We start from the raw sequence: 14,955 nt of genomic DNA, 5'->3' as shown, positions 1-14,955 counted from the left end.
GGATAAAAACATTCCTGTGTTCCTGGTAGCAGTATGCGCAAACATCTAAACTGGTCTTCATCCCATAGTAATCTGCCTGTATAAATCGCATGCATCTTTTGCAGCCTAAGCCGGCAAACACCCAACTGTATAAACCCTTCAAGAGAGTGAGTGAATTGCACCATCTTGAGAAAGTCTCATCATTTCAGTTCCGTTTCCCACTGTACAAAATGACCAATTCTCATATCCCCAGCTTGCCTGTGTTCGTGCAGACGGTTGACGGATTCAGACACGAAACAGCAAGGTACAATCCCTGTCAACGAGGATGGTACCAGGACGGTCGAAGACTGCGACCTGTAAAGACCTCCAAGGCCTTTATATGGCCAAAAGATGGTAAGAATGGGTCATCGTGGGGCCGTATGAAAGACATTCTCCGCAACACCGGGCCTGATATATACGTTGGATTTGGTGTTCGTTCCACAGACTGCGTGTCCAGCCGTCCCCTTCGATCCCAATGGGCTGGATATCCTCATCTTGACGAATCCGGCATGAAGCATGGCTGTAACTCGCAAAAGCTCGCCCCTTGGACCAAGTCTCGCATGCTCGGCGGACGACAGTCCGGCCTAAGCTATGATTTTCGAACCCGAAAACACGCCGAACCAAACCGATCGACATGGACAGATGCTATTTGGCAACAGGAGCCATACAAGAACAGGAAGTCGAATCATTACCCAGAAGCCGTGCGAACGGTGAATGGAGTCTGGTTTCAGGACACTCAGTACCTGCCGCAGGTTTTGGGTGGCCACGTGGATAACGAGTTCGGCATCGGGCTTCCATTTCGCCATCTCATTTGACTTTGTTCTCTTTACGGGAAGGTTCAAAGTAATCAGGTGTAGGCTTCAATCACTCAAGGCAGCTCTCGTGGAGTGCTACCCAAACTGTATCCAGGCTTTCATCTGCCGTAGCAACTTGCTTGCTTCGTCGCGCGGTAGGTGTCAAGGCGGCACTATCTAGCATCTTTGAACATCTGTCACAAGATATCCCCTTGACAGTCTTGTATGCAGCAATCATGTCCTGAGATAGTCAATATGTGTGCCCATGGTGTCTTTGACGTGCATGTGATGATGCAAACATACCAGCAGATATCTCAAATCGTTTTTATTTGGCCGTGAGGCGATACAACGCGTAATGGCCAAACAGAATTCGGTTGTCCCAAAGCAGTCTGCGTTGAGTTTGTGGCGACCATTTGCTTCACGCTCGATAGTGATGCGAAACTTGAGCATGAAAGAGCTGGCAACGAAACGGATCTACAACAAGGTGAGCGAAATAAAGTATGCAAGTGAAGCGATAACCTTACATGTATGCTGTGGTCATCGTCGTTGGTCTCGACCTTGAGGGTCGGATGCGCCTTCCGAAACTCGACGACTACACGAGATATGTCACTATCCGTAAACACGGCGCCGGCATCCTCGGCAGTTTTGTTCCCGCTCTTGTATGTAGATTTATTTGCTTCCTGCTCCCTTTCGACCCAGCCGTGGGAGGGGACCGAGACGGACTCGGACAAATCGGCATTTGCGCCAAAGCTCTGCTTGGCATGCTCAAATGTGTTCTGTACCTCAGGAAGCTTCCAACGATCCTTGAGCGCATTAAGGCCAGTCTGAGAAGAGAGTACGCCCTGGGCGTATAACTTGTACGTTGTTGAATTCGGAGGTCTGTGAAAGGGCTCGATTATCCGTGGAATAGCGAGGCGAAGGTCGTCTATCTGAAAAAAAGGTCAATTTTTAATCAACTAGACATGCGAACCCATATGTACCTGCGTCTGCAGCTGTTCCAGTTGGGCGAGGGCTGCTGTACACTGCGCTTCGTCCCAGCCCACGCTAGACCCCACCGAAGTGTCGGAAGCTTCCATAGTAAGAATAAAGTCAAAAAGAACGAGCAATGAATGGCGAGCAATGTGCGATGACGACCAAAAACAACACGAAGATGTGGAGTGGTGTAGAATGGTGACGTGAATGGTGGTTGGTGGGTGTTATCCCTGTCGCATTGAAGTTGGAAGACCACGCCAAAACTCACGGACACTCGACAATCGGCACCTCGGATCCACCCCCGTCGTCCTTCTCCACACATGGACGCGTTTTCACGTGCTCCGCATTCAAATCCAAACAGGGCAATCCGCCTGCATCAAGTGTGCTCTGCATGATGATTCCAACTGATGAATACAATCCAAACTCCAATGCGCTTCTGAAAAAACGCCTGTGTACAATACAAACATACATGCCCATGGCCATCTATAATTTTGACTGTTCTCTAACGACTTTTTCCTTTGGCCCGACAAGCGGATCATACACGTTCAAGCCCAGCGTATCTTGCGGCACAGGTGCCGTGTGCATGCTCAGTCCCCTAGTATCAAGCATAGAAGGATTCAAGTCGGCAATGCTTGAAGCCCCGATCAGGCGCATGTTCATTTCCATTTCATCTTTCAACAATTGCATGGCGCGATCAACACCTGGCAGGCCATACGCCGACATGGCGTAAAGAAAAGGACGGCCGATACCAACGCCCTTGGCGCCCAGTGCTACAGCCTTGATGATGTCTGTTGCTCGTCGCACGCCACCGTCAATGTATACCTCGATGCGGTCTTGCCATCCGCGTGCGCGAAGAACTGGCATGACTTCAGCGAGAACTTCTACACCAGAGCGGGCGAACTCAAGCTGACGACCACCATGGTTGGAGAGGACAACACCGTCTACGCCAACCTCGACGGCGCGGATGACATCCTCGACGCATTGCACGCCCTTGAGAATGATGGGCATCTTGGTGATGCTCCTGAACCACGGGATGTCCTTCCAGCTCAGGCTCGGGTCAATGAAGGACGAGATGGCCCGTGCGGCGCCCTGACTGCGGTCCACATTGTCGCCGCCGGTGCTCTGGACATTGCTGCCAACGTCGTCGAACTTGCTTCGCATGTCTTTCTCGCGACGGCCGAGCTGTGGAGCATCCACGGTGATGAAGAGGCCTTTGCAGCCTCGTCTCTCGGCATGCTGCACGATGCGCTTGGTGACTTCGCGGTCCTTGTTGACGTAGAGCTGGAGCCATTGGCATTGACCGTCTTTTGCTTCATCGACAATCTCGTCGAACGAGCACGATGCCAATGTAGGAATCATCTGGATCACGTTGTGCTTGTGTGCGCCGCGCGTGAGGACGACCTCTCCCTCTGGGTTTCCTAGCTTTCCCAGTGCGGTGGCGGTGACGTAGAAGGGTATGTCGCACTTTGTGCCGAGCATGGTGGTGGAGATGTCGACCTTCTCAACATCGAGGAGGACGCGTGGTCGGAACCAGATCTTGTGGAACGCACTGTGGTTCTCGCGCATTGTCTGTGCAAGGACTGGGTCAGCGTACATCCGGGCTGGCAAAGGCCTCAAGCAGACTCACAATCTCATCATCAGCACCGCTCGAGTAGTACGCCCATGCCGACTTCTTCATGACGTTGCGGGCGACGGCCTCAAAGTCCATGAGGTTGTAGCATTGCTCGAGAATGGGCATACGCTCAATGCGCTTCTGTCTCTCTTCCTCGTCGGGATCGAATTCCTTGGTCTCTTGCTGCACCGTCGCCATGTCGACCTCGCCCAGATGCTTTGACTTGTCGAGGTACTTGTCGAGCGTGTCGGGCGGGTGAATTGGTTCGTAGGCCTCGGTGGCGTCTTTGCCGGCATACTTCAAGATGATCTTGGAGCCGCCGGGGTGCTCAGGGAGGAATTCGGTGACATCGTAGGCGCGGCCGTGGACAATGACCCAGCACGAGTCGCTGTTGTTGTGCGAGGAGACCTGCTCGCCGGTGAGCTTGTTGCGCTGGGTGTTGTTGCTATCGTGGTTCATACTGGGCAGTGGATATGAGGTCAAGACTTGCCCAGAGACGGGGAAAAATATATGGAGATTAGCTAGCCTATGTCCATGCACCAGGGTCGGTCGGGTGAACGGAAAGCCGCGGATGTCGACGGCGGTGTAGACAAATACCAGGAATGTGTATGGAGGGTATATGTATGAACGCATGTCTCCGAGACTAGCCCTGCTAGCTCGGCCCATCTGTTCCCGCACATAGTCCGGGTTCGCAGCGAGCACCCTGGCGCGGTCCTTTTTTTTCTCTCCACGGGCACTGCACGTGTGCATCCATGCATGTACGTGCTTACTGTATACGTACGTTTGCATGTCTGTACATGGAGTACGTACTGCCATGTGTACGACGTACTCTGGCCGCCGCGCCGAAACGCGGGGAAGACACAGCGGGCTGGGCATGACGCGCACCATTGTTGGCTTGCCCCAATGCCCTAACACTGCCTTACTGCTCTCAACAGCACAAATACAGGCGACGGGGCCCTCCCCCCTTCTCTTCGTGAGCGTCACCCGGCAGCCTCCACATACAGCCAATGTCTCCCATCGCCCACCAGTCTCGTTTGCCCACCCGCGTCATATTGGCCAGCGCCGGCCGTCACATGGTGCTGCTAGCCAAGACAAGGGCCGCAAGCGCCAAACGGTGCGGGAGGCCTGTGTGGTCCATATGTCATTTGTCTCTGGCCCTCTGGCCTAAAATGTCCCCAGGCTGCTTCTGCGCGCCTCTGCCTCTGTCGACGACGGCACACGCTCTGCTCGCCATGCCACTTGCCCTGCTACCGCAACCACCGCAGCCTCACTCGCCTCTCCTGGCCCGGCCCACCGTCTGCCGCTGACCCACCCCCACCCCCGTCACACTCCCCCCGGGCCCCGTCCGTTGCCTCTCGCCTCTCCTCGCCAGCCCGCCATGTCCAACAGCCTCGAGGCTAAGATTGTGGTTCTCGGCAGCCAGGGCGTGGGCAAAACCTCGCTCGTCCACCGCTACGTCAAAAACGCCTTCACCCCGCCCACTACACAGTCGACCGTCGGTGCCTCCTTCCTAACAAAGAGAGTCGTCGACATCGACACTTCCACCGTCGTCCGCCTGCAGATTTGGGATACGGCAGGCCAGGAGCGCTTCCGCTCCATATCCAAGCTATACTACAGAGGTACGCGGCTGCTTCCCCTCTACCAAACCTCGTTTAAGGGAGAGAGAAAAAAGAAAGCAAGACAAACACAAAAGGGCCAAAACTGATATCGACCACAGGTGCAAATGCGGCAGTCTTGTGTTATGACATCACAGATCCTCAGTCTTTTGACGAAATGGGCCGTTGGTTCAAGGAGCTCAAGACGAACCTTGGAGACGACGCCATCCTGCACGTAGTAGGCACAAAATCCGACATCATCGCCGCAGACCCCACAAAGCGCAAGGTCCCCTTTGAACGCTGCATCGCCTATGTTGCAGAGAACCTTTACCCCGCACAGACCGCACAACCGCACAGTGCTCAGTCAAACGGCTGGGGCTCCGTGCCTGCGACATTCCAGAGCGGCTCCATGGCTTCTCCTCAGAGCAACAGATCCAGCGGCTTCTGGGGACAAGACCTCGGCTGGGACTGTTGTCACGAGATAAGCGCAAAGGATGGCGAAGGCGTGGATGAAGTCTTCCGCGTCATCACTCGCAAGCTGGTTGAGCAGGAGCAGAAGAAGCTCGAAGAGGAGCAAAGACAACTGACCATGGCTGGTGTCACCCCAGCCCTGGACAACAACGGCAACGTGACAGGATACTTTGATTACCCTGGCGCTGGTAACGGTAGTTTCCGCCTAGGCGCCGCCGATAAGAGGCGAAGCTGGCTAGGTTTTCCCACTACGCCCGGTGCCACTGGCCACCAACAAGAGTGGGAAGAAGACATCAACCGGGCACAAAAGAGTAAGAGTGGAAGATGCTGCTGATCATATCTCTGCCTTGTCTCGTCGTCTGCCAACCTCTCCATTAACCCCCCCCCCCCCCCCATCTCCTGCACACAGCGAGCATACCGATCAGCTTCGTTTCGAGATACCCGCTCACCCTTTGTTTCCACGACTCAGTGCTCCAGTGTGTTATTTCTTGCCGTCAAGCTGGCCTTCTTACATCCGACTACTCTCTGGCTTCTGTTATTTATCTCTCTTGGCCCTCTGTTTCGGCGTACAAGGTAGCATTTGCATAGCCAAGTACCAGCGAGCGTGCATTGATTTCGAGTTTCAGAAACTCTCATCTTTCCTAGTCAGTTTTCTTGTCTCATGAATAGCTTCATTTCATAGATTGATTAACGTCAGGTATCTTGCATTTTAATGTAACTCCAGCAATAGTCTATCAATTTCTAAATGTTTAAACATGCAGTCATGAGGCGCGTGTCTGTTGCCTGCACAAACTTGTCCAGTCTTACACAAACATGGCAGTGGCCCAAAGTAGTGGCATCTTTAGCTATGCCCCGCTTGGTCGAAAACCTTCTTACCAAACTTCCAGACTTGCTCTACAGCAAACTTCTTGTCCGTACCGACGCCTTCTTGGAGATCCAGTACTACAAGATCCGCATCAGCACCTTCGTTGAGCGTTCCTTTCACATCCTGCACACCCAACATCCTTGCTGGTGTCTCGGTGACAGCTTTCAGTGCCTCTGGTACACTGGCCCCTGTCCAGTTGATAAAGTTTGTAACGCAGTCTATGAGTTGGATACTGCTTCCCGCAATCTTTCCATTCTCCTCGAGCGTGAGCATAGACCCTTGTTTGATGATACGCGACCCGTTTGTCCAGTCATATGTCCCGTCCGGCATGCCCGCTAGCCGCATAGCATCAGTGACGAGTATAAGGCCTTCGGGATGTGCGTTCCACGCAATCTTGATAGATGTGGGGTGGAGATGAATGCCGTCGGCGATGATGCCAAAGTACGGCTTCTGTATCGAAGAAGATGGCGTGCCCAGAAGACCGAAGATGCCCGGGTTCCTGTGATGTAGGGGTTGCATGGCGTTGAACAGGTGTGTTATCATGCTCGCGCCCGCCTTGATGCCCGCCTTTGCTTCTTCGTACGTCGCTTCCGAATGCCCAATGGACACGACGATACCACGCTCTGCCAGTGGCTGTACGCACGCCAGGGCGCCTCGAAGTTCTGGCGCAAGCGTTATAAGCTTGACAGATGACGAAGATTGCAAATGACTAGCGCCATAGCATGTCTCCATGTCAGAGACGCCGTTCTCGGGCTCACAGAGGAGGGATGCGTTGTGGATGCCGTTTTTCGTGGGATTAAGAAAGGGCCCTTCGCAGTGGGCGCCGAGCGATTCTGAGCCAAGGGATGCATCGCGGGCAGTACCAGACGGACCCAGGAACGGTAGAGCCGTTTGGTAAACTTCGGGTGGTTGTGAGGTCAGTGTTGGTAGGTATGATGTGACACCCGTCGACACCAGTCTTCGGTTGACTTGGAGCACTCCCTTTCCGTACGCCACTGTGCCCTCGTCTGGTATGACGGAGAAGTCAAAGCCATATGCTCCGTTGAGCTGTGTATCTATCAGGCCTGGGCAAAGGATACGGCCACCCAGGTCGACAATCTCGTCTGGCGCAGTTCGATGTTCGTAGAGCAGCTCCTGCCCATTTATGATCTTCCCGCTTGTAGAGCTGACCCAAAGGTCTTCATCAACAAGAGCATTGCCTCTAACCAGCAAGCAGTTGGTGAACTTGATGACGCCAGAGGATTCATGTGGATCTGCAGGGGCAGAGGGCATGGGGACGATTGAAGGCATGGCAAGTGAAAAATGGAGCAAAGATCAAAGGATTGATTGGTTGTGCGCGGTTGAGCAGACTCAACACCCTTCACAAAGAAAACGGCGGCTCTCTTGCTACTTTATCGCGAGCACTTGTTCGCCAGTGACGCCATTAGCCCATCAACAGCGGGCTAAGTTGCCCTTGGGAAAAGTCTACATGGACGCATGTGATGCGCACGCTGCCCGTCTGCACACGCTGAGTGGATACACGGAGCGAAGGAACGCTGCAATGACTACACCAACCCGATCGGTTCTACCATGATAGTTTCGGAAGGACTACGGGGTTGTGTGAGGTGTCATCGGAGTTGCATGTCGTTGATAACAGAGGGACCAGGGTAGTGTAACGATGCGCAAGGGCGTGTGGCTAGCGGCTCGCTAGCTACTTACCCCAGCTCACGTCGACGTGAATGCTACGGTGCCATCTTCCCCATCGTTCTGTCCACCGACCGACCGAAACTCCATTTGCCAGCCGCGCCCAAGAGCCGGTGCGCCGCGGAATCCCACGTCGCATCCACAGTCCGACGCGACGCGCCGGATATTGTCATCATGGCCAAGATTGAGCAGATGGATCCTGTATGGGATGATCTCGACAGGTGAGCATCGTGGCACGCTCTCACTCTCGACATGCACTACGCACCCAAGGACCCTTGCTAACCACTGTTCACCATGCAGAACAATGGTAGGCTGTTTCCACTCAACCGTTGCTGTCGCACTCGCTGACTTCGGGCCATGCAGGGCCAGTTGTTCATGATGGGCTTCGATGGCACGTCGGTGACTCCCCACATTCGTACCCTTATCGAGGAGCATCACGTTGGCTGCATCCTGCTGACTGCCAAAAACCTCAAATGTAATATCACGTGCTTTGATGTGACCTCTCTCTCTGCGTGCCAAGCTCCTGCTGATACAACACAGCCGCCGAGGACACAACAAAGCTCATTTTTGAATTGCAAAAGATTGCTCATGATGCCGGTCATCCTGTTCCGCTGGCGATTGGTATCGACCAGGAAAATGGCGGAGTCAACAGTCTCTTTGACGACATCTACATTCGCCAGTACCCCAGCAACATGGGCATGGCAGCGACCGGATCCACTGACCTAGCATTTGAAGTCGCAAAAGCAACTGCACAGGAAATTGCCGCCTGTGGTATCAACTGGATATTCGGCCCATGTCTCGATGTACTCACTAATGCACGTAACCAGCCCTTGGGCGTCCGAACAGCCGGAGACGACCCCCAGGAAGTGTCTGCCTTTGGGTGTGCGTTCATGCAGGGCTACAAAGAGGGCGGAGTCGTAACACTGGGAAAGCATTTTCCATCTTACGGCAACCTAGAGTTCTTAGGCTCCACGCTTGATGTGCCCATCATCACTGAGTCATTAGAGCAACTAAGCCTAAGTGCCTTGATCCCATTCAAGAAGGCGATTGAAAGAGGCCTTGACTCTATGATGGTTGGTGGTTGCGCCATGTCTTCAGCCGGACTGAATGCTATGCACGCTTGTCTCTCCGAGCAGGTCGTCGATGATCTACTCCGCAAAGATCTGAAATTTGACGGCGTAGTCGTCTCAGAATGTCTTGAGATGGATGCTCTCAGTCACAATATTGGTGTTGGCGGTGGAACCGTCATGGCTGTCAACGCCGGTTGCGACGTGGTCCTTCTTTGTCGCGCCCTCTCACTGCAACTAGAAGGCCTAAAAGGCCTCAAGACTGGGATTGAGAGCGAGATGGTTTCCAAGGAACGCATCTTTAACTCGCTGAGGCGCGTGTTAACCATGAAGAAGAAGTGCACGTCGTGGGAGAAGGCGTTGAACCCTCCAGGCATCAACTATCTCGAAAAACTCCAGCCTCTGCATACTGCGCTCTCCACCAAAGCATATAATAGCTCCATCACAGTCGTACGCGACAAGAACAGGCTTCTCCCATTGACCAATATTCTCGACAGCGAGGAGGAACTCCTTCTACTGACTCCTTTGGTGAAGCCCTTGGCTGCATCGGCTGCATCTCGAGCCATATCTGATGCTGCCAATGGCGCGGCTAGCCACTCTCCAGGGCCAGCTTCCTGGGATCAGAATTCATCTGTTATGAGCGGAGAACGAGTTTTTAGGGAGCTGGGTCGCTCTCTGGCGAGACAGCGTAACGGACGACTGTTGCACACGTCGTACACAGCAAACGGTGTTCGTCCAGTTCACGAGAATCTCATCAGCCGAGCAAGCGCGATCATTGTGCTCACTGCAGACGCCAATAGAAACCTGTATCAGCATGGATTTGCCAAACACGTCTCTATGATTTGCAACATGCAATACACGACTGGCGGAGAGAGACGTGAGAAGCCTTTAATTGTAGTTGCTGTAAGTTCACCGTACGACTTTGCCATGGACAACACGATTGGGACGTATATCTGTACCTATGATTTTACCGAGACTGCGTTAAATTCGCTGGTACGAGTCTTGTATGGAGAACTATCGCCCTCAGGAACACTGCCTGGTACGATTAGCAAAAGCCAAAAACTACACCCGTCGAAACAGCACTGGCTGGTTGAGATCTTCAATGAAGAACGAGACGGCAGTGCTTTGGATACACTGATTGCAGCCGTTGTGGAAAGCACGGCGCCAAATCAACGATCTGAGCTTTCAAGCGCAACATCAAGCTCGTTCATCCTGCACCACCCAGAGGTGGAGGAGTCGCATTTTGTTGTCCGTAATAGCAGTACCCAAGCACTGTATGGCTTCTGCTCGACATACTTTTTCAAAGCTACGGGAACTGGAGTGATTGGGGCATTGTTTGTGGATCCAGCAAGGAGAAAGCTCTCGATTGGACATTCGCTACATAATAGAGCGATACGAACTCTGCTGCAGAAGGAAGGCATCAAGAGATTTCAACTGGGATCTCGTCTTCCAAGTATCTATCTCGGCATCCCAACAGGACACGGCAACGAGCGAAAGCGCCTACGGCCATGGTTTGCGCAACTGGGATGGGGCGCGGCACTGTCACGGCCCGTGTGCAACATGGTTGCTCGCAATCTTCAGACATGGAGTCCACCTGCAGGCATGGCCAAGAGCCTAGCAAGTGCAGGAGCACAGTTTGACCTTGTGTATGGGTGGGACTACGCCGGACCGGTGCTGGACCATATCAAAACCAGTAACCGACAGGGGCTGGCAGAGGTATACAAGCTCGCCCTCACTGATCCGACGGCGTGTGGAATTATTCGGGCCAAGCGGCCGGAAGATGGTGCGCTGGTGGGCACGGTTGTGCTGTACAACAATCAGTCGCGTCTAGCCGAGTACATTCCTTCGCTCAAGGATCTCAACGAGTCGGCTGGTGGCATTTCATCGCCGGTGATATCACCTGGTGTTGGAGAGTACTCGACACTACTGCAAGGATTGATACTTCTTGGGATGCGACAGATCAAGCAGCTAGGATGCAACGCATGCTTGCTCGACTATGTGAGTACATGCCCGTTGGCGCGGTAGGACAGAGATACTGACCAAGGGCAGATGGATGGAGATGGCAATTTTGACGGCTTCTCAGCAATGGGGTTCGACGTCATGCACAACTTTGAGGAAGTGAGCTGTGATGCAGCAACATGGACCATGATACCACCAGCTTAGGTTGGGGAGGGATGTGTTTTTTTCTTCTGTTTGAGGCGCCCTGAAGGGAGCATTTGGCTGGCCGGGACGTGGACGAGATGCGAGGGCATGGTAGGTGTTTATACAGGCTTAATACACATTTTCTCTTGTTGGCTACTACAGATGTGGAGAAGAAGGAAGGAAGGAAGAAAGGAAGTGTCTGGCATGGAGGATTGCATCATGGTGGCTGAGAACTAGTCCGACGTCGTGGCGTGGGTGCACCGGATGGGCTGCGGGCTTTGTGGAGACGGGATGGTTTCCCTGCTAGGTAATTTGGCGCTGACGGGTGCCGCATGCCGCGTACCGCGTACCGCGTACCGCTTGGCCTGCTAGTCGCGTCAGGGTTCGAGTGAATGGGCAAACACAGAGGCTGGGACGGCTTGGTTCTGGAGACGATTGCTCGAGAGCTATGGGCGGGACATGGAGATAGATGGTGCGGAGGAGGGCGCATTGAGCATGTCGGGCCTGGTCTTGGCTGGGAGCGGTACGTGTGATGGCGCACGCTGATCGCCGTTCGGCGTGTCCGTTGCAGAAGCGCTGCCGATGAAGCTCGCCTCCCTAAACTCGGGAGGTGCATGCTTACAACTGGGACTCGCAGAACAGACATTCTTGGGTGTCGGCAGGTAGAGTAGATGGGCTGGACATGTGTACGCATATAGACACGAGGGGTCTGTGGCTGCGGGTCGTCCAAGGCAGTGCATCGCCACGCGCAGCTGGACGCCATACCCGCCGCCAGACGCTCGCCCCTAAGAGAGAGGCAGGCCATGGCAGCCAGCCGCACGTGTGATGCACCCTCGTCGTCGCACACCTTGTCCAGCTCTCCCTCGACCGCTGAAGACGGCTGCAAGTGTTTCTGGCCGGTGCGCACGCTGTGCAAGCCACGCGCTCACGACGACGTTTCTCTCCCTCTGCCCTCTGCTGTTGTTTGTCCTCGCATTCCCCATCTTCTCCGCTCCGCTACTACCTGCCCTCCCGCACCTCTCCGCTTCCAACCCCAGGGCCCGCCCACGCATCTCCCACCTAACCACCACCACCCACCAACCACCTCCGCCGCCCTCGTCGCCGCTCCCCCTTCCACGCGCCCCCGCCTCTCGCGAGCGCACCTCTCACTGCTGGGTCCGCTCCACTTGCACCGCGTGTATGCGCCGAATCTATAGCGACTCCATCCCCGACGACGGCCACGCCGCCCCGAGCCATGGAGCACTTTGACACGACCACCATGTCGTACATGCCCATGCCGATCCCGCTGCAGACAGTCACGGGACCTGACCAGCAGATGGCCATGCCCTTGGTGCCCGTGGACCAGTACGACCAGCGCTCGACGTTTGATGCCGAGACCTTTATTGGGTGCGCACACTCGGCCGTGTCTGCTATTGCTGCAGCTGCTAACAGTGCTGCTCAGAAGCGAAGATGCCTACTCGACATACCACCTCCAGCAGATGCCACCCCAGCTCAAGCGCTACCCAAGCACCTACGAAGACCCCTTCTCCGACGTCCAGAGCGGCTACGAGCAGTCGATACACCCGCACGACCAAAATGGCATTCCCGAAAGTCCAAGCATCGACAGCAACAACAAGCTGCTCAGCTTCTCGCTGCCCACCATGCCATACCCCATCTTCAACTACGCCATGCAACGAGTGCCCATATCCATGTCTGCCCAGCTTCACGGCATGTTCTTCCTGGCTGAATCACCCTGGGCCACCGCTGCCGATGGCCAATCGCCACCCTCCGAATTGACTTGCTACAGAAGAAACCTCTTCCAGATTACCGGCACAGTCACGCTCCCCAGAGCTCTCCACCTTCTCATGACCGAGCAAGGAAATCAGATACCCATCATCGGCCAAGAACTTACCATATCCGCCACAGAATCCCTGGAAGGCAACGCGGTAAAGATCATATCTGTGCCGTGGAAGACACCGGCGACAAGCAACGCTCCTGCCGAGGACAAGACGGAGAAGGAGCCACCCACATATCCGCTCGACCTGTCAACCGGCCAAGATGTCGATTCCGATTATGTTAGCTTTCCTATTAGCTGGAAGCGGTTGCAGTTTCGAATCGCAACTGCCAATAACGGCCGAAGGAAGGAGCTCCAGCAGCATTTTGTAGTGAGGCTAAAGGTTGTCGCTACTCTTAGCACCGGCATGAAGGTGCCCATTTGCGAGATCCACTCGGGCGCGGTTATAGTGCGAGGTAGAAGCCCGCGCAACTTCCAAGCCCGAAAAGACATGCCAATCAGCGGCGGCACTACCACACGCAAGGTGCACACCCCGCAGCAGCCCAACAGAACCCCGACAGGTGACACAACTCAAGGCACGCCTAAGCAAGCGCAGGCTCAGGCTGCGGGTCCGTCCAAGTCAACAGACTTACTGCAGATGCCCTTTGAGTTCAACGCAAATGACATGCCGCAGTCGCCAGACTTTGCCTGGAAAATGCCCACGGGCGCCCAGACTGCCATACCACAAGACCCGCCTTCAGCTCAAATGCAACATGCCACACCATATGCACAGTCGACTCCGGATATTTCAAGAAGTGCCCCACCTCCCAAGACGTCCATAGCGCCAGTCACCCTGTCACTCACCGACGATGAGCCTGTCAAAGCCCCTTCGCCCAATGAGCAGCAAAGAAAACGTGGCACCCCGATGCGACCTCCTTCCTTCTCCATTGGCGTCGTCAACAGCCCAGACGAAAGCGCTGACCTGCTCTATGAATATTTTCCTTTAGGTCTGGACGACTGGATGCCGCCTGTCGATGCCGTCTATCGACCCCATGTCGTTCACCATATTACTCCATTTCCCCAAGACGGGAAAGCAGATGCTGGTAGGAGTCGGTCGAAGCGGTACTTCTCGGATGCTTGGTAAGCTCTGGTTTGCGATTTGTGATACCCATGCGTTGGTTTTTGTTTCTGTAGTCCCGTCAAGAGCAGTGCCCTGATGATGACCGGAGAGTGGCTCCCCATATTATGCCTTTTTTTTGTCTTCTGTTGTTCATATATATATATATGTGTGTGTATGTATATATGTACACTTGGGGAGAAGAATCGTCGTCGGGGTGTCAGCAGATACCCTATAATATACTCTTTCAAGATGAACAAAGAGGGAACAAGGACAAGAAGGAAAGAGGTAATAATATTGGTGATGGGGCTGCTCACATTTCTTTTCAAGTTGGAATAAAAGGGGGGGAAAGGTTGGTCATTGATCTGTAATCGGCGTTTGACTTACGATGACACGATTTTCTGCTTTTTCAACGCTGACACCATGGCACCAACACATGCAATGGGATATTGGGGATGTGGGATACCTTTCGGCAGCTATTTTTAATCATACCGCCATACTTTTTTTTCAGTGTCATATCTTTACGAAGTCTATCTTTACCGGGATCTGTTTTTCACACCACGTTCGGGACGTTGTTAGTCTGCCTTCTTTTACTTGGAGAGTGGATCGTGGTGGTAGAGAAGCTCGTATGTCATTCATCACGCAATAGACCACACTATCCACGTTGCGATGCATCGTAACCTTTTTTTTCCGACAAGCACCTTGGGCATAATACCACGAAACGCATGTAACCAGCAACTAAGCGCAACAAGGACCGATAGTATCAATATAGGTGAGAATGTAGCGTTACACCTTTGGACATTTCACACTCCATAGTTTCCAAGTAACCAAGCCCTAATGCAATATCCCCCCATGCTACCCAGCAA

At 53.9% G+C, this 14,955-nt stretch overlaps 6 protein-coding genes across 6 annotated transcripts; 4 read left to right on the top strand and 2 right to left on the bottom strand.

Moving 5' to 3' along the window:
- Nucleotides 1-209: 209 nt before the first annotated feature.
- Nucleotides 210-833, top strand: PSV08DRAFT_189541 (uncharacterized protein; the record flags this gene model as incomplete). The annotated part of the gene is made up of 1 exon (XM_014223686.1): nt 210-833. The coding sequence occupies one exon, from the start codon at nt 210-212 to the stop codon at nt 831-833; it is 624 nt and encodes a 207-aa protein (XP_014079161.1).
- On the bottom strand, nt 761-4,006 carry PSV08DRAFT_412699 (l-lactate dehydrogenase). The gene is made up of 6 exons (XM_014223685.2): nt 3,412-4,006; nt 2,326-3,353; nt 1,793-1,856; nt 1,337-1,741; nt 1,116-1,286; nt 761-1,053 (listed from the first exon to the last, which is right to left on the bottom strand). Exons 1-6 carry the CDS (start codon nt 3,853-3,855, stop codon nt 883-885), a joined length of 2,283 nt encoding a protein of 760 aa, XP_014079160.2. The 5' UTR covers nt 3,856-4,006; the 3' UTR covers nt 761-882.
- Nucleotides 4,007-4,774: 768 nt separating this feature from the next.
- Nucleotides 4,775-5,828, top strand: PSV08DRAFT_231621 (P-loop containing nucleoside triphosphate hydrolase protein; the record flags this gene model as incomplete). Its single annotated transcript, XM_014223683.2, has 2 exons — nt 4,775-5,015; nt 5,114-5,828. The coding sequence occupies 2 exons, from the start codon at nt 4,775-4,777 to the stop codon at nt 5,794-5,796; spliced, it is 924 nt and encodes a 307-aa protein (XP_014079158.1). The 3' UTR covers nt 5,797-5,828.
- A 321-nt stretch (nt 5,829-6,149) lies between these two features.
- Nucleotides 6,150-7,686, bottom strand: PSV08DRAFT_231616 (carbohydrate esterase). The gene is made up of 2 exons (XM_014223681.2): nt 6,339-7,686; nt 6,150-6,307 (listed from the first exon to the last, which is right to left on the bottom strand). Exons 1-2 carry the CDS (start codon nt 7,615-7,617, stop codon nt 6,204-6,206), a joined length of 1,383 nt encoding a protein of 460 aa, XP_014079156.1. The 5' UTR covers nt 7,618-7,686; the 3' UTR covers nt 6,150-6,203.
- A 498-nt stretch (nt 7,687-8,184) lies between these two features.
- On the top strand, nt 8,185-11,385 carry PSV08DRAFT_412696 (glycoside hydrolase family 3 protein; the record flags this gene model as incomplete). The annotated part of the gene is made up of 4 exons (XM_066093934.1): nt 8,185-8,211; nt 8,374-8,485; nt 8,551-11,075; nt 11,127-11,385. 4 exons carry the CDS (start codon nt 8,185-8,187, stop codon nt 11,238-11,240), a joined length of 2,778 nt encoding a protein of 925 aa, XP_065948094.1. The 3' UTR covers nt 11,241-11,385.
- A 1,068-nt stretch (nt 11,386-12,453) lies between these two features.
- Nucleotides 12,454-14,606, top strand: PSV08DRAFT_210886 (uncharacterized protein; the record flags this gene model as incomplete). The annotated part of the gene is made up of 2 exons (XM_014223679.2): nt 12,454-12,605; nt 12,661-14,606. 2 exons carry the CDS (start codon nt 12,454-12,456, stop codon nt 14,114-14,116), a joined length of 1,608 nt encoding a protein of 535 aa, XP_014079154.1. The 3' UTR covers nt 14,117-14,606.
- Between the last annotated feature and the right edge of the window lie 349 nt (nt 14,607-14,955).

The sequence above is a fragment of the Bipolaris maydis genome (assembly GCF_028858645.1).
Source record: "Bipolaris maydis strain C4 unplaced genomic scaffold PSV08scaffold_16, whole genome shotgun sequence".
NCBI classification, from domain to species: Eukaryota; Fungi; Ascomycota; class Dothideomycetes; order Pleosporales; family Pleosporaceae; genus Bipolaris; species Bipolaris maydis.
This window is presented reverse-complemented; position numbering and strand designations above follow the sequence as displayed.

Excerpts from the sequence above, each read along its gene's own strand:
- PSV08DRAFT_412699 (XM_014223685.2), bottom strand. The coding sequence starts at position 3,855 with ATGAACCACGATAGCAACAACACCCAGCGCAACAAGCTCACCGGCGAG. Across the intron at positions 3,354-3,411 it reads GCGGTGCTGATGATGAGATT|ACAATGCGCGAGAACCACAG; the intron begins GTGAGTCTGCTT and ends GTCCTTGCACAG. Across the intron at positions 1,742-1,792 it reads TGGAACAGCTGCAGACGCAG|ATAGACGACCTTCGCCTCGC; the intron begins GTACATATGGGT and ends CCTTTTTTTCAG.
- PSV08DRAFT_231616 (XM_014223681.2), bottom strand. The coding sequence starts at position 7,617 with ATGCCTTCAATCGTCCCCATGCCCTCTGCCCCTGCAGATCCACATGAA. Across the intron at positions 6,308-6,338 it reads AGAGCAAGTCTGGAAGTTTG|CTAAAGATGCCACTACTTTG; the intron begins GTAAGAAGGTTT and ends AGCGGGGCATAG.